The sequence below is a fragment of the Phascolarctos cinereus genome, unplaced genomic scaffold (genome assembly GCF_003287225.1).
Source record: "Phascolarctos cinereus isolate Bilbo 61053 unplaced genomic scaffold, phaCin_HiC Scaffold_3;HRSCAF=262, whole genome shotgun sequence".
NCBI classification, from domain to species: Eukaryota; Metazoa; Chordata; class Mammalia; order Diprotodontia; family Phascolarctidae; genus Phascolarctos; species Phascolarctos cinereus.
The window spans coordinates 244,404,785-244,427,182 of NW_027555736.1; the positions used below are offsets into that span (position 1 = coordinate 244,404,785).

General features: G+C 38.8%; 1 protein-coding gene across 4 annotated transcripts in view; it reads left to right on the top strand.

The window, feature by feature from the left end:
* Positions 1–22,398, top strand: part of MTHFD1 (methylenetetrahydrofolate dehydrogenase, cyclohydrolase and formyltetrahydrofolate synthetase 1) — a 72,457-nt gene that overhangs the window by 6,807 nt on the left and 43,252 nt on the right. For all 4 annotated transcript variants that reach the window (XM_021004676.2, XM_021004677.2, XM_021004678.2 and 1 more), the window contains 7 exons: positions 10,232–10,316; positions 13,300–13,359; positions 13,988–14,041; positions 15,754–15,890; positions 16,047–16,147; positions 20,904–21,040; positions 21,672–21,783. In XM_021004676.2, the coding sequence (XP_020860335.1) occupies positions 10,232–10,316; positions 13,300–13,359; positions 13,988–14,041; positions 15,754–15,890; positions 16,047–16,147; positions 20,904–21,040; positions 21,672–21,783 (686 nt within the window). The remainder of the gene's footprint in view (positions 1–10,231; positions 10,317–13,299; positions 13,360–13,987; positions 14,042–15,753; positions 15,891–16,046; positions 16,148–20,903; positions 21,041–21,671; positions 21,784–22,398) is intronic.

A 22,398-nucleotide genomic window follows, 5' to 3' on the forward strand; every position in this document is an offset into this window, starting at 1 on the left:
ACAGATGGAGGTGAGAAGGGAGCTCATTTTCAGGTATGGGAAATGGCCAGTGCCAAAGAACAGATGTGGGAGTTGGAGTGCTGGGTATGAGAAATAGCAGGAGTTTGGCTGAAGTGCAGTGTGCATACAGCAGGGGTTCTTAACCTTTTTTGTGTCTGAACCCCTTTGGTAGTCTGATAGTAGTCTAACTTCTTGGGGGCGGGGCTTTGTTTTGCGGGGTTTTTTTGTGTGTGAGGCAATTGGGGTTAAGTGACTTGCCCAGAGTCACACAGCTAGGAAGTATTATGTATCTGAGGCCGGATTTGAACTCAGGTCCTCCTGACTTCAGGGCCGGTGTTCTATACACATCTAGCTGCCCCCTAGTAGTCTAACTTCTTAAAACAATGTTTTTAAATGCACATAGAATAATACATAAGATTATAAATTTTATTGAGTTTATTGAAATATTATTATAAAATTTTATTGAAATATAGTTATAGATTTTTTAAAGTTCCTGGACCCTCACATTAAAAATGTAAAGGTTGTAAAAGATCTTAAATGCCAAACAAGAATTTATATTTGATTGTGGAGATAATAGAGAGCCACTGGAGTTTGGGTAGGAAGGTGACATGGTCATATTTGTATGTTACTGTTGAGGTTTAGAGGTGCTGGGACCCCAAAATCGCAACAAATGGGTCCTGCCCAAATGAATTCGACCCAAGCCTTCTTTCAGCCAAAGACAAGTTTTATTAAAGGTCCACCATATTGTCCAGGTTCTTAAGGAATCTGCACATTTGTGAGCTATTGGCTAGACTATAAGACTCTGAGCAGTGCCTAGATTTTAAGAATCTCAGCTTCTTAATGGAGACAAGATATACAGAAAGAATGTGGAAGGGATCTAGGAGTGGCTAAGTCGTTTGGGGTGACTGGAGGAAGGGTCTGGGGAGAATCTTGATGGGAGATAGGATCAAGGGTGAAAAGTGGAGAGGGGCCATCTGGAGGTAATAGACAGTGGAGGACTGGGCCCGGTTAAGGTTATAAGGATAGGGTAGTTGATAGGATTATAACCTCAGGCAAACACTAGAGACTTTTTTGATCCAGTAAGAGAATTAATTGAAGGACAATCCAAGGTATTTCTAGTCCAAGAGGGCTCAAATTCTTTCTGGGGTGAGGGGCAAGTGTCTGGGCTCATATGTAAATGTGTACAGATAAGGATAAATGGGATGTAATCAACTGAGCCCAGGCCCTAGAATTCTGAGGAACTGGAAGAGGTTTCCTGCTGAAGGTGGGATTTTAAGGAAACCGGGAGGCAGAGACAAGGAGGGAGAACTTTCCAGCATGGAGGACAGTCAGAGGAAATGCCTGGAGCTGAGAGACATGGCGTCTTGTTCAGGAAGCAGCCAGGAGCCAGTGCCACTGTACCGGAGAGCAAATAGAGCATAGTAAGGTATAAGAAGACGGAACGGTGGGAGAGGACTAGGCTGTGAAGGGCTTCTAATGTCAAATGGATGATTTTGTATCTGATCCTAGAGGTGATAGCAGGCCACTGGAGTTTATCGAGTATGGGAGTGATATGCTCGGACTTGTGCTTAGGAAAATCACTTTGTCTGTTTAATGGAGGATGGACTGGAGTGGTTAGAGACTTGAAGCAAGGAGCCTAACCCAGCAGGCTATTGCAATAATCTAATCATGGGGTGAAGAGAGCCTGAATCAGGGTGGAGGCAGTGTCAGAGGAGAGAAAGGGTCGTATGTGAGAGCTGTTAGGAAAGCAAGATCAACAGGCCTTCCAACAGATTGGATATGGCCAGTGAAAGATGGGGACTAGGACTGTGGTGTTGCCTTTAAAAGTATTAGGGAAGGGAGCACGGTTTGGGGGATAGGTCATGATTTTAATTTTGGACATGTTGACTTCAAAATGTCTACAATACATACAGTTTGAGATATCTAAGAGACATTTGGAGATGTGAGGATGAAGGTCAGTAGCCCTTAGGATTGGATAATTCAATTTGAGAGTCATCAGCTTGGAGATAACAATTGAATCCTTGGGAGCTGATTAGATCACCAGGTGAAATAATATAGAACAGAAGAGATGAGGCCCCAAGATAGAGCCCTGTAGGACACCCAAGATTAGCAAGTGTGACCTGGATAAAAATCCAGCAAAGGAGACAGAGAAGGATCAGTTGGAAAGGTAGAAGGAAAAACCGGGAAGAACAGTGCCCTGAAAATCTAGAGAGAAGAGAGTATCAAAAGATCAGATTACAGAGAGGTGGAGAAAGAGGAGGACTGAGAAAAGGCCATTGAATGTGGCAACTAAGGGATCCCTGGTAACTTTGGAGAGAGCAGTTTCAATTGAATAATAAGATTAGAGGTCAGATTGTAGAGAGTTAAGAAGGAAGGGGAGGCACCTATGTTGATGCAGGAGATATGGTATGATAGTGGGAATGGAAGGATCGAATAGGGGGTTTTGAGAATGGAGGAGACATGGGGATGTCTAAAGGCGGTAAGAAAGCAGCCAGTAGAGAGGAAGACAGTGGGGATTATGGAGGAAGGCAATCTGCTGGAGAAGATGGGATGGAATGAGATCACCTTTGCAGGTGGAAGAGCTAGCCTTGGCAAGGAAAAGGACCACCTCTACTTGTGAGCCAGGGTTGGAGGAGATAATCACAGAAGGCATCTTCTGAGATGGAGGGGAAAAGAGGGAGCCCTTAGTGAGAGGCCTCAATTTTTTGCAGTAAAATATAAGCAAGGTTTTCCCCTGAGAGGGTAAAGAGGGGAGCCGTGGGAGGTTTGAGGAAGAATGAAAAGGTTTGGAAAAACTGTTGATAATGGGAGTGAGTCAATTGGGAAAGTCTAGAAGGATTGCCCGGCAGCAGTGAAAGCCCAGATGAGGTGTTAAATGCCTTCTGAGTGCATTAAGGAATAGAATAGCTTATGTAGACCTTGTTAAAAAATAACATCAGAATTGTCAACTAACAGATGACATCCAGGGTCTTACAATCATAGATCTAATGCCGGTCGGGAGTTCAAAGGCCATCTTGTCCCACCTCCTCATTTTATAGATGAGGAAACTGAGGCTCAGGGAAATCAGGTATTTGTTCAGGTTTACAGGGTTACTACCAGCTGTGGTATTTGAACCCAGGTCCTGACTCTGCAGCCAAGGTTCTTTCTACAATACCACACACACTGTGTAACAGCAATAGCATCCAGAAAACACATCACACTTCCCCACATCTTCACCTTTCACGTCTTCATTCCTGCATCTACACCCCACTACTTCAGTTATGAGGTAACTAACCTCAGATCCTGCTTCTCCCTAGAAGGGAAATACAAGACATGATTCCATAAAAGAGTTTGACAACTATCACTTATCTACTATCAGTAATTAATTCCTAGACGTTTAATATATTTCATGGTAATTATAAAGGACATTTCTATCTCTGCAATACCTATTATCCCCATTTCTTATTCAGCCTCACTAATCACACAGATCCTCATCACTGGTCTCCTGGAGTACTAGAGTGGCTTCTTCATTGCTCTTTCTACCACAAGTCTTTCCTCCACATAGGTGCTAAAGCACAGCTCTGACCATGCTCCTCTACTTAAATTCCAGGGCCTTCTTATTGCCCTGAGGTTAACAGTTAAACTCCTGTTTGGCTTTTAAAGCCTGCCACAACCTCTTTCCAGCCTCATTATACACAGCTCCAATTCTCATGCAGCACCATCCGCCAGACCACCTTTTGTCTCCTCACCAGCGTTTCTGTGCCTTTGCACTGATTGTCCACTATACTGGGAACATACTGCCTGTCTGCAAAAAATCTGAGAGAGTTAACCTTGAAGCCTGGAAGTCATAGGTTCAATTCCTTCCACTGACACACAGAATTACCTGTGTGACCCTGAGTTATTTAACCTTTCAGTGCCCTAGGCAATTAAGACTCAAGTAGTCTTTTAAGAAGTTGACAATTTATACTGATAGAGGGAGTCTACTCACCCAGGAGTTAGTTCCCTCTTATCAATGCAGTCATTATGTCTAGTCTCCAGCTTTGCCCTATCCTGTACTTACAGGTGCACGTGCTGTCTTCCCTGATAAATTTAAGCTGTTTGAGAGAGAAGATTACTTCCTTTTTTTTTTTGTCTTCATCTCCATACCTAGCACAGTGCCTGGTTCATGTAAACAATAAATTGCTGATTAATTGCAGTGGAATTGCTTGTATGAAAGGTATGATCAGTTTTGTCTCACATATTGTACTACGAAATGTTTGTACCAGGACACAGACCCTGAACAAAATTATATTGTAAAATTTCCCCATTTCTCCATGTTTACCAGCCTTCATTATTTTTGCCATGTAGTAGGTATGAGGTGTTATCTTCAGGTTGTCTTGATTTGAATGTCTCTGACTATAAGTAAATTTGAACATCTTTTCAAGTGGCCATTAGTTTGCTTTTAAAAACATTTTTAGCAGCAATTTAGATGGCAGTGCTATATAAATGATTATTTCCTTCCTCTCCTCATTTTATATTTGTGTACATAGTCATTATTTTATTTTAGATAGAAATATGAGACTATGAGCAGTAGTTCTTAGAACTGGAAGCAATCAACAGCTTCGTGGAAAAAAATACAATTACTACTAATAATAAGAAAAATGCAAATCAAAATATCTGAAGTTCCACCCCCAAAGGTTACACCAATTACTTCCCCCAATTAGTGAGTATGCCATAAACAGTTTTCTCTATGAGTTTGGCTGAGAAAAGGAGGTAAAATATAAGACTTTATTTCCCAAATAATAATAATCATCATAAAAAGAGGAAAATCAAAAAATTTGAGAGTTGGAAGGGACCTCAGTGATCATCTAATCCAACTCATACACAAAGAATCTCCACTATGTGATACAGGATGAATAGTCATCTAATCTCTATTTGAAGATCTCCAAGGAGAAGTAACCCTCTACCTCTCAGAGAACTTTTAGACACTCTAATTGTTAGAAATAAATATTTCAATCCCCTCCTCCCTTTTAAATCAAGCCTAAATTTGTCTGTTTACATCTTCTACCAGTACTTCTAGTTTTGTTCTTTGGGGCCAAACTGAACAAGTCTGACCCCTCTTTCACATCACAGCCTCGCCGATACTTGAAGAGAGCTAGCACTGCATCCCTGAGTCTTTTCATCTCCAAAGGAAATATTCCTAATTCCTTCAGCAAGTCCTCAAATGACATGGTCTCAAGATCCTTTATTATCCTTGTTGCCCTCCTCTGTACTCTGTCCAGTTTGGAAACAAAATGAGAATGAGCAACTCTGCCAGTCATCATGCCGTTTATACCAAGCAAAGGTCCTTTGCCTTCTTTAGTCCTCCTTTTTCTTCCAGAATAGCTTTTTTTTTTTTAAACCTTATCTTGCCTGCTTCCACTCATTCTAAACTTTAGTATGCCTTATACCTTATACTGGTATTTATATCCATCCTCTGTTTCCTCACCTTGCTTTTATCTTTTCTACATTTTCACAGCCAAAGTGGTTGACGAATTCCCTGGTGTAACACAAGTAACAACATGGGAGACACAGCAGACGCCACTGGAGGTTTGGGACTCCAGCCTCTAACAGGTTCACTCTTGATCTGGGCAGCAGATGGACAGGAAGATGGCTTCGGGGGGGTTAAATAAGCTTGCTTTGTTCTAGTCTAGTCTTTTCAAGACTGATAGTGGGAGCACCACCTCCTATAGCATTCCCTAATCATTCTTCTAGCAGGGGCGGGCAAGAACATACAAACTAGAAGCACAATTCCTATCTTATTCCCCCGAGCCTCAGTGGGGGCCAGTTAAGGCAGACACGCATGCATTCCCTGTGCATTACCCAAATCCCCCCTCACTGACCAGTGCTCTCTTGATTTATAGAGAAGCACGCAAAGAAGGCAGTTTGCCTACAATAGCTTCACAGGTTAACTTTAGCAATACTATCATAACTTAGCACAGCGCGAGTAGTAGATATTACAATTTTCATCCTGTATCTCACTGTGCAGTCACAGTAGACATAGTTTTTAACGTGAACTCCTGGGAACTAGAGATCGTTTTGGCCATGGATCCTGGGAATATTGTCTAAAAAAGAATAACAAAATCATCCTTATACACACTAAAATCCACCTTACGTACACCTGGGTGTCCTCATTGGTCAGATCTCATTTTTCTTCATTGTTGGAATTGTTTCTTTTTTGTCTTCAGAATACCATTCTTGAGCATTTCTCATTTCCTCTAGTCTTGTCTTCCTCTGTGATAGTTTAGTCCATTGGAAATTCTATCTATCTCTCCCCTAAAACCCTTTGAAATAGGATTTACACAATAAATCGTGATATGTTAATGTAATAGAATGTTATGGTGCTATAAAAAGATAAATATGAAGAATACTAGGAAATATGGAAAAACCTATGCAAACCACTGATCAGCCAAACCAGAATTTGATTAATAATAACTGTAATTATATGAAAAAGAAAGATAAAGCCAGAAATATCAGGACTTGACATCTATAAGGGGACATAAAACAGAAACCGTTTTCCTTATCTGTTAATTCATTTGGTTCTACTTTGGTGAAGGCTAAGGATTTAATGTAAGATTTTATCACTTTGTAAGTTTATTTGATTTTTTTGTTACTGATTATTAACCTTATAAAACGCTTTGGTTTTTGTTACATATTTTATATTTATGGAGTGTTAATCATACACATTTGTATGCTGTAATTCCCATCTATATACTATAACTCCCATTTTAGACACAAGCAGATACATTTAATTTAATGCCTCAGTTATTGGTATGATTTTCATTGGCTCATAGACTTCTGACCCATAGTGTCTCACACAAATACTTTGAGAAGTTGCACGCTAACTTGCAGAACTTGAAAGTTGGGTGGGACCTCAGATAATTTTACAGCATCTCCAACAAGTGCCCATCACCGTCCGCCTGAAGATCGCCAGTGATGGGGCACTCTCATGTTAGCTCCCAGGACAGTCCCTTCTACTTTTACAGAGTTTTGTTGTTAGGAGGTTTTTCCTTATATAGACCTGAAATCTGTCCGTGAAACTTCCCGTTGCTCCTAGTTCACCTTCTCAGGCCCGGTAGAACAAGGCTAATTACTACGGGACGTGTTAGTACAGAGTGCTTTACTTACATTTTGTAGTGTTATCCTCAACTATCCTGTGAGACACATGCTCAGGCATGATTATCCTAATTTTACAGATGAGGAATGTAGGGCTCATACCAGCTGTCCATGATCAGTTACATGTTATGTGTCAGAGCCACAATTTGAACCCACTTGACTGACTCTGGCTCTCATCTCCTCTTTTAATGAAGTCTAAAATTGCATTAGCTTTTTTTGCTTCCGGTTCACATTGTTGATTCATATTAAGATTGTAGTCTACAGAAATCCCAGGTCTTTTTTTTCTTTAAACCAGAATTGTTATCTTGGCCTATCTACCCATTCATATACTTGTGCAGTTGAAATTTTTTAACCCTAAGGTAGGACTTTACATTTTCCTCTAGTTAAATGTCATCCATTAGATTGAGCTCATGATTCTAGTCAGACATCAGCAAAGATGGCAGCATAGTTAGCAAGCTAAGAATGGTTTTTACATTTTTAAAACAAAATTTTATTCTATTTAAAAATATTAAAACCATTCTTAGCTCTCAACAGCAGGCTGGATTTTGCCCTCACACCATAGTTTGCAGATCTATTGTTTTGAGAACTTTGGGTATTCTGTTTATGTCATCCACCATGTTAGTTTATCCCTATGGCGTTGTGCCTCTATAAGTTTGGTAAGCAAGCCAGCCAGCCATGCTGGCATCTAGGTGATTGATAGAATATTGAACAGGTAGAGTCTGAGTACAAAACTATGGGACATTCTGCTGAAACTTTGGAGAATGGCTTGGAGTGGGAGAGACTTGAGACAAAGAGGCCAGTTAGGGGGCCATTGAAATAGTCTGGATGAGATATGAGGAGATGCTCAACTGGTGCCATGTGAGTGGCTAGAAAGTGACACCTACTCAAGAGATAAAGACAGAAATGACAAGATCTGCCCACTGATTGGATATGTGAGATGAAAGTGACCCCAGGATTGCAAACATGGTGCCCTCAGTAATATTAGGGAAATTCAGGGAAAGGGTAGAGCTGGGGAGGGGGGGATAATTAGTTTCTTTTTGGATATGCTGAGTTTGAGGTACTTATGGAGTATCCTGTTTGAAATGCTCAGTAAGCAATTGCTTGTGTGTGACCAGAGGTCAAAAGAGGCATTAGGATTTCATAGAGATGATAATTGAACCAATTGGAGCTAATAAGATCACCAAGTCAGAGAATATAGAGAGAAGAGAGGGCCCAGGACTGAGATTGGGGTCTACCGCTAACAGCCACCAGCACCTGGATTTGGATTGTGAACCTCAAAGGAATAGAGGTTGTTGAGTAATGGTGGAAGAGACAGTCTGGAAATGACAGTGGAGACTAAGGAGTATTCTGATGCCTCTTCCAGGAAGGCAGAATTCCAGAGAATCATGAGAGTAGATGCAGCTAGTAGTGAAAAGGATGCTTAGAGGAGGCAGGTGTCCGTGAATGCCTGAAAATGGAAGTAGAATCAGAAGTCATCTTAAATCTGGAGAATTTTGTTAATTATTGATCCAGAGTTCCAAAGGGCACAGTGAAGGAGGCAGGCAGATCTGAAATGGTTTATTGGCAGTAGGACAGGGTTGAGGTAGATCTTGAGTGAGACATTATAAGGCTACTGTTGAGGTAGATGAGAATGAGAGTGTACAGGTAGCAGGAGTTATTGATGTTTAGCAATGGAAGGACAGTATCAGTGGGGGGGGGCGGGATGCACAGAGAAAGTGAGTCTAGGTATTGTATCAGTGAATGGGAGGAGTTCTGTTGAGAAAGGTAAGTGAATAGGGTGTTCAGGGCCTCAGTTTAGTCCTGGGGTCCTCCACCTGGTGAAATGTTTTATCAAGAGTTTGAGCAGCCTAAACATCAGCTTAGATATTGATTAGTTTCCAGGGTGCTGGGTTGGGGTGGGGCGTATATTGGTTGGGGTAACGTTGTGAATGCCACTCATTCGTCTACTGTTCCAGCCTAGAGAAACGTCCTTAGACTCTCTTGAGTCAGATTACTGATGGTACTAAGAGTTGAGTCTACATTTTGAGCCTTTTGTTCCCCCAAATCTGTGCTCATGATTCTGTTTCACATCTTTATGAAGTAACACTTATCACATTTCCCCACTGTTAGTTGTGCTTAATAGGTTAAGGATTGTAGGATGGATAATTACCTCTTTCCTTCATTGCTTCCTTTTTACCTTGTGCTGTGAGATGCTTGGATTGTACTAGCATCTGTCAAACCACTTTTCTCTTCTTTACCTCTCAATAATGGTTATTGATTTTTGTTCCTGAGCTGTCAGTTTGGGACAGTGGAATGGGGGTATTCAGTGAAACTGGCTCTTAAGGGCTGCCTGCTTCTAACCCTTGTTGCCAGAGTAGAGCGCAGGGAATATTGGTAAAACAGCTCAGGGCCTTGATGGGTGGTGTAGAAATGTAGATTAAATGGCAGCTGAGCTGGTGTCTCAAGCACGTGGACGACGTGGCTTTCCCTCGGACTTAAATGATCCTTTTCCTACTCATTTTAATTGTGAAATGGCTTTGTTTTAAGAAGGTCAGCTTTTCTCCCACATGTACAAAAATATTTGTAGTAGCTCTTTTTGTGGTGGCAAAGAATTAGAAATTGAGAGGATGCCCATCAATTGGGGAATGGCTGAACAAGTTGTGGTACATGAATACAATGGAATACTATTGTGCTATAAGAAATGATGAGCAGGATGTTCTCAAAAAACCTGAAAACACTTGCATGGGCAGATGCAAAGTAACAGCAATATTGTAAGATGATACAGCGATCCAAGACAACTCTGAAGGATTATCCATCTCCAGAGAAAGGACTGATGGTGTCTGAATACAGATTGAAGCATACTTTTTTTAACTTTATTTTTCCTTGAGGTTTTTTTTGTCTGTTTTCTTTCACAACATGAATAATAGGGATATGTTTTACATGACTATACATGTATAAACTCTATCAAACTGTTTGCTTTCTTAATGGGGGGAGAAGGAAGGGAGAGAATTTGGAACTCAAAAGTTGTCAAAAATGAATGTTAAAAGTTATTTTTACATGTTACAGGGGAAAATAAAAATAAAATACTTTTAAAAAATAAAAAAAAATTAGTTAAGGGGCTAACCTTTTATCTCCCTAGGCAAGTAAGAGGGAGATTGAAGAGCCAAGTTACTCAGATGGAGGAGCAAGTCCCAGGTTTCAGGCCAGGCCTGGCGATTTTACAGGTATTATGATGTCTCCATTAAAATAATTTGACCCATGGGAAATAAGTAGTTTTCATTTTAAATACTTTATAAAATTGTAATAATTACCTCACCACACACTATGCATACTTTCAGCTTCCAGATACATTCTCTTACTCCTTGTGAAGTCTTTGCTAGGAATGGATGCTGTATAACATAATTTTCTTCCTTCCCTATTATCTTGCTACTGTTGCTTATTGTTGCAAATTATTTCCCATTAGAAAGGTTGGAGCTGTTGAGAAAGAAAGACAATTTGAAGGCCTCTGGTTATATTCCCAGCACGTATTTTCTGCTGTGATTTTTTTGGTTTTGTTTTTTATTTTTTCAGAAATTGCTGAGTGAGAATCAAAGGTACGTTATAGAACTGTGCTAAGAACACCCAGGGACTGGTTATTTCTTGGTTTATTTGGGGAGAGTTGTTAAAGAGAGAAAGCATGTCATGAGCAAATCCAGGTTTCCATAACACTTTCCTTCAGCAGTACTTTGCTTAAAGGCTTCTATGTGACCCTTTTGTACCCTCCTTGTTTGGATGGGTTAACCTTCAGTGTTTTCATTAAGCAAAAAAGCATTGTTTCTACTTGGCTGCTTTGCATGGATTTACCAGGAAATGTATCTGTGATGGATTTACCTCAGATATGTTTCTCTGCTAACACAAAGGGTAGTGGTTTGTAATACAGATTATGATTAGACAAGGAATTGGGGAAAGAAGATTCTAGGCTCTTTTAACAATACTTACCCTTGCTTTGTATATATGTCTTGAATGGCCTGTTTCTACTTCACAGGCAGGTAAGTGAAAAAATAGCTGCTTGATAGTCGTGTTGAGTCTGAATGGACAGTTGACCTACAGTAAGACTGACATGTGAGGTATTTATAGTAATTCGGGAATATTTGATTCATTTGCAATCAATGATATCAAATTTGATTTTTATATGCATTATTCAGGAGTAAGATGGTTGTAAAAACAAGCAGCTTTGCTAGAACTTCACCCCAGGTATTCTGGCTACAAATTGAATGTCATTTTTTCTTCTATTACACCACTGCTTTATTACATGAGAATAGTAGCAACTAAGGAGGCTGCACCGAATAGGGTTAATCTAGTAGGTCAGCTTTGAAATATAAAGCCCTTTTTTTTTGCAGTTTTTATTTACAAGATTTAATATTTAATAATGTAAAATGAAAAAGTCTATGAAAGCAGACTAGAGAGAAAAAAGATCTATATTGAGTCAATTTTTGCCCATAAGAACAAAATACATGACAGTGATAATGCCCATTTTTAGAGTAGCATGTCTTTCCTTGGAATCTGAGTAAGGGAGCCGGATTTCCACAGAAATTGTTAGGAATATTGATTGTGTGTATTTCAGTCAGATTGTATTCCTTGTCTTTTCCTATAAAAACCAACACAATCCAATCACAGAACTCCCATGACCCCATTCTTAATATTTGTTGTCCATTATACAGGTAGTTGCTCAGGTTCTTTACTGATGGCTCATGTCACATGAATTTTAAAATAGCAATTCTTTTTTATAGCCGGACCTGGGATTCCATTGGTATAGGAAACTCCTGGTGAGGAATTCCCTCTGCCAGTACAGGTTAGAGTTTCCTGGGACACTGAGATTTGTCTGGCAGTGGTTCATTTTCGTGATAGCAAAAAACTAGAAATAAAATGAATTCACATAAAATTGAGAATGGCTGAGTAAATTGTGGTATAAGTGAACGTCAGTTGGTCAACAAGCATTTATTAATAAATGCTTGCTATGTTCCAGGCGCTATGCTAAGTGTTGGGGATACCAAAAAAGAAAAGGAGAGGGAGGAAAAACGTGGTTCTTGCCTTAAAAGAGCTTACATTTTAATGGAGAAAATAAGCAAAAAATTTTTGCATGCAAGATATGTACAATGTAAATGAAAGTTAATTTCTAGAGGGAAAGCACTAGCTAGGGGGAGAACTAGGAAAGGCTTCCTGCAAAATGTAGGATCTTGGAGAAATCCAGTGAGGAAAGAGAGAAATCCAAGCGTGGGAGATTGCCTATGAAAAGATGAGGAGTCTGGAGATGACCTGTTGTGTTTGAGGAAGAGAAAGAAGGCCAGAGTAGCTCAGTTGTACAGTGCATAGAGGAGAGGAGAGTGTGCTGGGAATACTTTTGTCCCTGTGAGAAAGGATGAATATGAGGGATTCAGAGAAACACAGGAAAGTTTCTATGAACAGATGCAGAACCAGGCCAACGAGTGGTAGAAATGAATCCCTGGGGGCCACATATTGACTTAGAAAACCAGAAATTAACATTATCTATGTTGAATATTCTCTAATTACATTTTATTCTGCTTCCTGCTGAAGTTTTGCAGGCAAGGAGTTTGACATCTCTGGTATACACAATGACACCTATTAATAATGTAAATTAAAAAAAAAACTAAGGCAGATGAACTCAGATAAGTTGCAGTGCAAATCTTTGCATTTACATTATTGAAATCATTGTGTGTATTATTTTCCTGGTTTTGCTTACTTCATGTGTAAGTCTTCTGTGTAAAATTGATTTTATATTACAAGATACTGAAGTTGTTTCACTCTCCTGCAAATGTTTATTGCCAACAAAAGCTGTACAATTCTTTGTCTTAGAAACAAGTTAGAGGTTAATAGATCTCTTAAGACTTCTCTAAAAGCAGTGCAAGCAATCCTTCTAGTTTCCTTAGCCCTGAATGTGAGAAGGGAGGAGGGAATGTTAGATCCCTGGTTTTTTGTTGCTTATTATCTTTATTTACTCAGATTTTAGATGATAGCACAGGACTATAAGCTATATCTAATTAATGATTTCCAAAGGGTGTATATTTCTATGTTAAAGTCTCCTAGATACATTAGGTACATTCCTCAAAGTTAGCTGTAGTAAGGTTCGTTTCAATAAAAAAACCCAAAATTTAATGGCTTTCCTACGCATTATACCTCATTAAGTACTCTTGTGTTTGCTTGCTCTAGGTTGGAGATAGAGCTGATTCCAATCTTTATATAAGTATGAAGCTAAAAGCTGCTGAGGAGGTAAAATCTACGCTGGTACTGCTAGCTAGCACTGTGATCCCATCACCACTTCTCTCCACTCTCCCCCAATTAAAATTCTCATGCCTTTATCCTAATTTGACTTGTATTGCAAATTATAAATAAGTGGCTTCTAACTAGAGCCTCTGTCTTTTATTTACTTGCTTTGCTTCTTAAACAGAAAGCTAGAATGGAAAAATTAAAGGAACACAATAAATCTGAAATATCGTGGGGAAATAAATGGGTAATTGTATGGCAGTGGTTCTCAAACTTTTTGGTTGCATGATCTTTTTACACTCTTAAATTATTGAGGACCCCACCTGAAGAGCTTATAGACAATATCCAATCATTGTTGACCATGTTAGGAATTAAAAGTATTAGTATTATTACGAAAATAGTTTTGACTTTGTGGACTGCTTGAAAGTGCCGGGTACTCCCAGGGATCAGTCCATCACTTTCAGAATCGCTGGAATGCTACAAAGTCCTTTAGGACATAGGAATTTAAAATGCAAACAATACCTTTTAACCTATATCTAGTCATAATTACATAAGAAATATCTCTGTCTCTCAGTCCTCCCACTTTTCTAGGTAGTTAGATCATTAAACGTGTTTTACATTTTCATTCTTATAGATTGGAATCAGAGCCACCCATATTAAACTACCAAGAACCTCAACTGAGGCAGAGGTAAACTTTTGGGTTCATGTGGAACAAACCTTCTTATGGTTCCATATCATGGTTATGATTTATTGACATTTTCAGGGCTAAGGGGGGGGGGTGATAGGTATATATCTTGGCCCATATTCAAGGCTTCTTACTTCAAGGGAAGGAACCCAGAATAAATGGTGTAATCCTGTGATGCAGGATTGAACATTGAACACACATCTATAAGTGTCTGCTATGTTTAGAGCATTGTGCTAGTAACTAAGGGAAATACAAAGAATAAATACCTGACCCCTGTCCTCATAGAGCATACAGTCTAAGGGGTGCTTATGACAGATACAGTTGTCACATAAAATAACTCAAATACATCAAATACATAAGAAGAGGTACAAAGAACCTAGTTCTACATAAGAGGTGCTACATATGAAGTTATATAAAAAGTTTAACATCTATATTGAATCCATTGTTTCTCATAAATGTCCTCTCCTTTACCCCCAAGGGGTAAATTCTATATTTAGACCCTCATACTTGGAGTATGGAATGTCTTCCTAATTGTTGTCTCAGCTTCCATTCTTTTTCCCCTCTCTCATTCATCCCCAGCACAAGTGCCAAAATCACCTTCCTAAAACATAGGTCACTCCCCTACTCAACAAACCTGTGTTGTCTCTAGAATAAAATACAACTTTGTTTGGAATTTAAAGCCCTTAGCTAACTTTTCCAGACTGGTGTGATATTCCTCTGTTTATGTAGTCTACATTCCAGCCAGACTGGCCTACTGTCCTGTTGCTCATACATGACATTCCATCTGGCCCTGAGCCCTTGAATCCATTTCCTCCTCACTTCGCCTTTACCTTTTGAATCCGTAGTTTCCTTTAAAACTCAGCCCAAATGCCATTCCCTACATGAGGCCTTTTCTGATCATCCTGGCTGCTAATAACCACTCCTCCCCTAAAAAAAATTACCTTGTATCTGTTTTATGTATTTATATGTATATTTGTTGTCTCCTCCTATAGAAAGAAAACTCTCAGGGCAGAAACAATTTCATTTTTGCCTTTTCAGACTTTCTTTTAGTAGATTCTTAATAAATGCTTATTGATTGCTTGATAGTAGGCACTTAATAAATGCTTATTCAATTGACTCATGAACAAAAGCATTCCAGTAATAAGAAATAAAAATGAAGCTCATAACAGGGCCCTACATGGCTAAGTAAGAAAGAAGGCCAAGAAGCAGAGCAGCATATTAATTAGAGAACCAGCCTCAGTGTCAGGAAGACCAGGATTCAAGTATTACCTCTGACACATTAATTGTGTGCCCTTGGGCAAATTACTTAATTTCTCAGTGTCCCAGACATCTCTGTAGAACTATAAAGTGTAGCAGTTGCAGTCTTCTATCTAACTATCTGCATTGGTAGGAGCTTCTTCACTGAGAATGCCTTAGAACAATGAAATCACAGATCTAGACCATTTATTCCAAGAGGTTCCCATGCCACCTCTCCCACCCACTGCCCAAAAACCTTTCTTTAACTATTGTCTCAACATACCTCTCTAGTATCTAGAGATATTATTGGGAGGTGTTTTGGTCTAACAGGAAAGCTATATGCAGGACCCATATGATAGTGTTTTTTCTTTGAACTCTCTGAACTAAAACTAAGGGGAAATGAGATTGGATATGTTTTGCCTTACAGTAGTCTCCATTCCTACCCTCTGCCTTCTTTAACCTGTAAAATTTGTTTTTAGGTTTTAAAGTGCATCACATCTTTGAATGAAGACCCTACTGTACATGGACTCCTGGTCCAGTTACCTTTAGATGCAGAAAAGACCATTAACACTGAGCTGGTGACAAATGCCATTACTCCCGAAAAGGATGTGGATGGGTGTGTTTGACTTTTTGAGTCACTTTGTTTTAAAGCTGTTGTATCTTTAAAACATGTATTGGTAACTCAGGGAAACTCCATGCCAAATGTTTAAAAAGTTTCAAAGCTCTAAATTGCCTTGTTCTTGCTCATTCTGCCTTTAATTTACTGTTTCAGATTAACTAGTGTCAGTGCTGGGAAACTTGCTAGAGGTGACCTACAAGATTGTTTCATTCCCTGTACACCTAAAGGATGCTTGGAACTTATCAAAAAGACAGGTAAGGCTAATTTTTCAGAGTGTCCCTTTTTTTTAAGGTCTTTTATTAATGTTTATACTTTCTATTCATTGATTCCACGTAAGACAGCATGCATTAATTTAAGACCTTTTCTGTACTGGACACTGCTGGAGAGCTACAAAGTTTGTATAAAAAACATACTTCCTCAAGCTTGTATGTATCATAACCATTGGAAATCTGTTTGTTTATGACAAATTAAAAATCTTTGTTTTAATCTTTTAGAGTAATGGATCCTTTCGTTGTTTTTTGTTTGTTTGTTTTTGTTTTTTTGTTTTACATTCATTCATCAGTTAGTCATCAAGCATTTATTAAGTACTTATTACATGTTAGACTCTGTGCTAAGGGTTGGGTAATACAAGGAAAGCCAAGAAATTGTTCCTGGCCTTAAGAAACTTACATTCTAAAGGGAGAGTCAACATGTAAATAACTAGACATATACAGAACAAATGGAAGGTAATTTTTAAAAAATAATATTTTATTTTTTATATTTTTAAAAATTTCATTAATTTATTGTGATTTATCAACAATCACTTCCATATGCTTTTGAATTGAAAATTTTTCTCCCCCTTTCTCCCCGCCACCCTCCCCAAGACAGTGCACAATCTAATACAGGCTTTACATTTACATTCCTATTAAACATATTTTCGCATTAGTGAAATATCTGCAGATGTTTAGATCCTTGTAATGCTGAGAAGGATTCAGTTTAACAATATTAGTCATTGCATAACGTGCTGTTATTGTGTACAAAGTCCTCTTGGTTCTGCTCACTTCACTCAGCATCAGACCAGGTTTTTCTGAAGTCAGCCTGTTCATCATTTCTTATAGCACAATGTATTGTATTCCATTACATTCATATACCACAACTTGTTCAGCCATTCCCCAATTGATGGGCACCCTCTCAATTTCCAATACTTTGCCACCACAAAAAGAGCTGCTATGAATATTTTTGTACGTGTGGGTCCTTTTCCCGTTTGTTTGATCTCTTTGGGATATAGCCCTAGAAGTGCTATAAATTTTATTTTTTTACCAATTACGTGTAAAAACAATTTTTAGCATTCATTTTTTAAAATCCTGAGTGCCATATCCTCTTCCTTCATCTCTCCCCTCCTTCCTCCCTGAGACAGTAAGCAATTGATATAGGTTATACATATGTAATCATAAAAACATATTTCCATATTAATCACAACCTTTAATGTTTAGGTTACATATCCATTTTGAGCTTTTTGTATGTGGCTTTAAGATATTAATTTCTAATTTAGTTGCTTCTAATTTCTCTTGTAGTACTTTGCTATTTTCCCATTAATTCTTGTTAAATAGAGAGTTCTTCTCCATGCAGTGTATGATCTCAGGTTTATCAAGCACTGTGTGTTATTGAGTTTGATGTTTCTGAGACAAAATAGTGTACTATATAGAGAGCTAGGCTTGGAGTCAGGAAAACTCATTTCAGATCTTGCCTCAGTCACTTATTAACTTTCAGCCTTACTTTTCTCACCTGTCACTTGTGGATAATAATAGCATCTACCTCTTAGGGTTGTTGTGAGGATCAGATAAGATACTGTATGTGATGCACTTTGAAAACCTTAAAGCACTGTAGATATATAATTCTTATATTTATAAGCTACTGTTCTTATCTAATCTGTTCCACTGATCTGGTTTTTTTTCTATTTTTTTAAGTATCAAATAGTTTCTTTATGATTGCTGCTTATTGTAATTAATTTGTCTAGTTTTATAAAGAACTACATTGGAAACAGAGGTAATTTTGTTTCTTCTTTACCTATGTTTATACCTTTAATATTTTTCTCTGGTCTTTTTGTTAGTGCTAGCATTTCTAGAACTATGAAATGAAAGGAATCAGAAAGGGAGCATCCTTGACTTACTCTTGCATTTATGGGGAAAGCTTCAGGTATTTCTCCATTGCAAGTACTTTGGTTTTAGCTGTGTGCTTTTGTGATATTCAGAAAACTGCCTGCCCTTCATATATGTTTTTAAAACTTTTTACTGAAAATGCTTTATCCTTGCATACACTTTCCTGTAAATCAAATGTTATATGTACAAGAAGTTGGTGCAGTCATATCTTATATGGCAAGTTTTATTTGACCAGCTTTTATTCCCCAAGTATAAGTGGTGCTTGGTTGTAACTGGCAACAAAACTCAAGTCTTATTGCCCTTTATCCTTTAGGACATTAATATTTTCTCCCTGATCTGTAGTTTCATTGATGTATAGAAATTCTGGTGAGGAGACTCCCTGCTCCTGATGCAACATTTCTGCAGCTCAATAGTCTTGGTTTCCAGGAGACAGAGAGATTAAGTGATTTACCCAGAATCAGACAGCTAGTGTATATCTGAGGTTGGACTTGAACCCAGATCTTCCTTACTCCCAAGTTAGTTTTCAGTCTGCTAAGTGGACTCTAATACTTAAATTTCCTGTGTAAAATTAATTTACTGTGAAGTTAGAGAACCATAACATAAATTGCACATGAAATAGGTCGGCTGTTAGTTACCTAATGCATTGATTGAGTAATGCAGGTCACCTATACCTGAATCATGCTTTGAAACTCCTTTTCTAAATACTACAGTGTATGAGAGTGTCTTTTGTGTTTCTATTTCAAAATATCTACTCTGGTTTGGCCTATCAGAAATTCTTGGAAATATTATATTTCATGGATGGTCCATTTTTCACCCATAGGATTAAACTTTGTTTAGCCAAATATTTTATTCTTGATTGTAAGTCTTTGTCTTTTGTGTTTTGGAATATTGTTCCAAACTCACTTCTTCTGCAAAGTGGCAGGTGTCAAATCTTGTATGATCTTGACTGTGGCTCCTTGGTATTTGAACTCTTATTTTTTGGCTGCTTAATTTTTTTTTCTTTGTCCAGGAAACTATAGGTTTAGGCTGTTGCATTCATAGGGGTTTCTTTTAGAGGGTGATTGGTAGATTCTTTCTCTTTCCACTTTGCTTTCTGGTTCTAAGCATTGTGGGCAATTTTCATTTATAATTTCTTGATATATGGTAGCAAGACTTTTTTGTTGGAGAGATAGTGTCATGATTTTTCAGAAAGTTTGATAATTTTAGTTTAATTTTCTTTGACCTATTTTCCCAGTCAGTTGTTATGATATTCAGTTTCTTTTCTTTTTTTGATTTCTTTGGTTTTTTCCCTCATTTTATGGTTTTGTTTTAATTTTTCTTGTTTCATTGAATCATTTTCTGTTTGATGTTTTCTAATTTTCATGGTATCCAGTTCTTAGGAAAGGTTTTCATCATGTCTTCTAAGGTGTTAATGTGTTATTTATTGTAAGATTGCTCTTTTCCTTGGGTTTAACACCCCACCTTGTGTCTCTGTCCAAGGTATTTCCTCATAATGTTTGTATTTCTTGGTGTGTTCATATTGACTGTTTCAGGATCTCGGTTGGGGGCAGGGAGGGGCATGTTCTTTGCTTGGATCAGACACTGTTCTTGCACTCCTGAAGGAAATGAGCAGGCCTCTCCTGATTCCATATGTGGTAAAGAAGATTAGGACATTCCCCCAAGGGATTCCAGTGCTACCCCAGCATTGGGCTTTGCCTAGATCCACCTCCTTGCCACAGGGCTCCTGGGCTGGTTCCTGTATCAGGCTTTGCCTTTCCCTTTGCTGCCAAGTCCAGGGGCATACTGCCAGCGCTCCTACCTAAGCTTCTATGAGGACTCCCTATCGCCACATGGCCCTGGTCTTTCTCCCTGCCTTTGGTGCTGCTATAGCTTTTCCCACACTGAGCTCCTCCCAGAAGACTTTAAGGTTGCCTCCAGCTGTTCTTTGTTCAGGGCTCTTCTCCTGCCGGTGGGCTGGAGTGGCCCCTTCCCAGATGGAGGCTACACTATTTCTTTCCAGTTGCCCAAGTCTGCTTTGTACTGCTCTGTTGACCTGCTCCAGCTGGTCCATTTCAAGGTTCCTACAGGACTTAGTCAGTGTTTCTGTATACCCATAGGCCTGGTGCAGGACTCTATATGTGATTCTCCTTATTTCACCAGATAACGGACATTTGTAGTTTTGGGGGGATGTTTGTTGGGAGATCTGGGCTCTCCAGGGTCTCGGTTTCCTCCTGTGCAAAATAAAGGTGTTAGACTAGATATAAGATCCCTTCCAGCCCTGAATCTCTGGACCCTTCTCATTTTCCAGCAATAGCCTCTGCCCAGACCCCCAACTTCAAGGGAAATGTGGGCAAGGAGAACTCTTAACACTCTTTCAGTATATCATTTTTCTTGAAATTAAGGAAAATAAAACTAATACTCATTAATCTTTCTCTGCTTGATATCACCCTTTTCCCCCTTTCCTCTACTTCTCCCCCCCCCACCCCTCGCTTAGTTGCTTATAACTTTTGTTTCTTGTAATTTAATCTGGTACCTTCTTCCATTTAGCTGTTTAGCTATGTGTCAAGTTGTTGGTTTTTTTTCATATATGTGTGTGGGTTTTCTTCCCACTCTGCTATGACTCAGTGAATGAATTTTGCTTAAGCTGCTTTCAGAAAACCCACAGCAAGAAGGAGTACATGTCCAAGTCTCAATTTGTTACTCAAACTTAAAAGCAGAGAATTTCCACCTGGTAAGTGAAGGGAGGTGAAGAAACTTGAAAAGTTTCTGACTTATGGTAGCAGCCCATACGTGTACACTTATTCCCTCTGACCCAAGTAAAATATAGGTAGCATTATGAACAAAAAATTCCTCCTGCCTCTGTGTTTGAGATCGATTCTGGGGTTTCTTTCAGGAGTACAAATTGCTGGTAGGCATGCTGTGGTGATTGGACGTAGCAAGATTGTTGGTGCACCAATGCATGACTTGCTTCTGTGGAATAATGCCACAGTGACCACATGCCATTCAAAGACTATCCAGTTGTCTGAGGAGGTAAGATCTTCAGGGAATAGTGTATACCTAAGGTTTATCAGCGTTAGCTGTCCAAGGTAGGCTATGTCATAAGGGTGCAGGGAATTGGATGTCACAAAGTAGCACTTGGGCAGTGGCAGTTTGTTTTCTGACTATACTGAAATCCTTAGCACAGAACAGGAATAAATTCTAATGTCTTTGTGATCATAGGCAAATGTCTAAATCAAGATGTTCAGCCAGATTTTTGTATTCATAATAAGATGAAGCTAATGCTTCTCTGAACAGAGATGTATCTTGTAGAACTGAAGGGGATAAATTTCAGAAATAGCTTCACTTGGGATTTTTAGTAATGTCTTTGGCTCATTTGTAAGACTTTCTTCTCAACCTCTCCCCCCAAATATCCCCAGTAAATTTTTTTTCACAATGTCCCTACAAAGAACATGGTCATATCCCCTATTTTATAGATGATGAAGTTGAAACCCTGAGAAGCTAAGTGACTTATAAGGCTTGTCTGAGATAGCTTAGAGGAAAAGACAAGACTCCTAATGTTATCTTCCCATTCCAATGCCCTTTCCACTTCTAGACTGTTTCTAGTATCAATTTCTATTTACTGCTATGCTTGTTTTTGTTTTTTCCCCTCTTTTTTTGACAGGTGAATAAAGCTGATATTCTTGTGGTTGCAGCTGGACAGCCTGAAATGGTGAGAGGAGAATGGATTAAACCTGGAGCTATAGTAATAGACTGTGGAATCAACTATGTTCCAGGTTGGTGCGCCACTTGTTATTTTTGGAAGTTGGGAAGGGTAAAAGAAGATCCTTTGACTCATTGGAAATAAGCCAAGAACGCACATGGTGAATGAAATGTTGAAAAGTGAACTATTCTAGAATTTGTGCCATTTATGGACCTTATGTGATGGAGAGTGGGAGGGAGTAAAGATGCGATTTTTAGATGACATTGATGAAATCTAGTCTTATTGAGTAAATATACAGTGTAGCATCTAGGCTTTGTTTCAAGTCTTAAAGTGAGAGAGAATCTTTCTTTTCCCCTTCTAGTCTTAAATATGAGGTATAGTTATTAAATTGCTAAGAAAATTAGTCACTGTCAAATTTTCACCATATTTAATCTCCCTCCCACTCTCTCACCATGCTTTTAAAGCAGTAACTCATAATTGATAGCTCGTTTTTCCTGCAGTGCAATTACCTAATGGATTATAAAGAAATTGCTCTCCTACAACTCATCACTTTCACTGCTTTCTGATGATATCGGAGTTTCTTCTCTTTAAGATCACATGTCCTCTATTATAACAAGATTTCAGCCTTTGCCATTCTTCACCTTTATCCTTTGTGAGATGAGATGCAGAGAGATGGAATAAGAAAGTT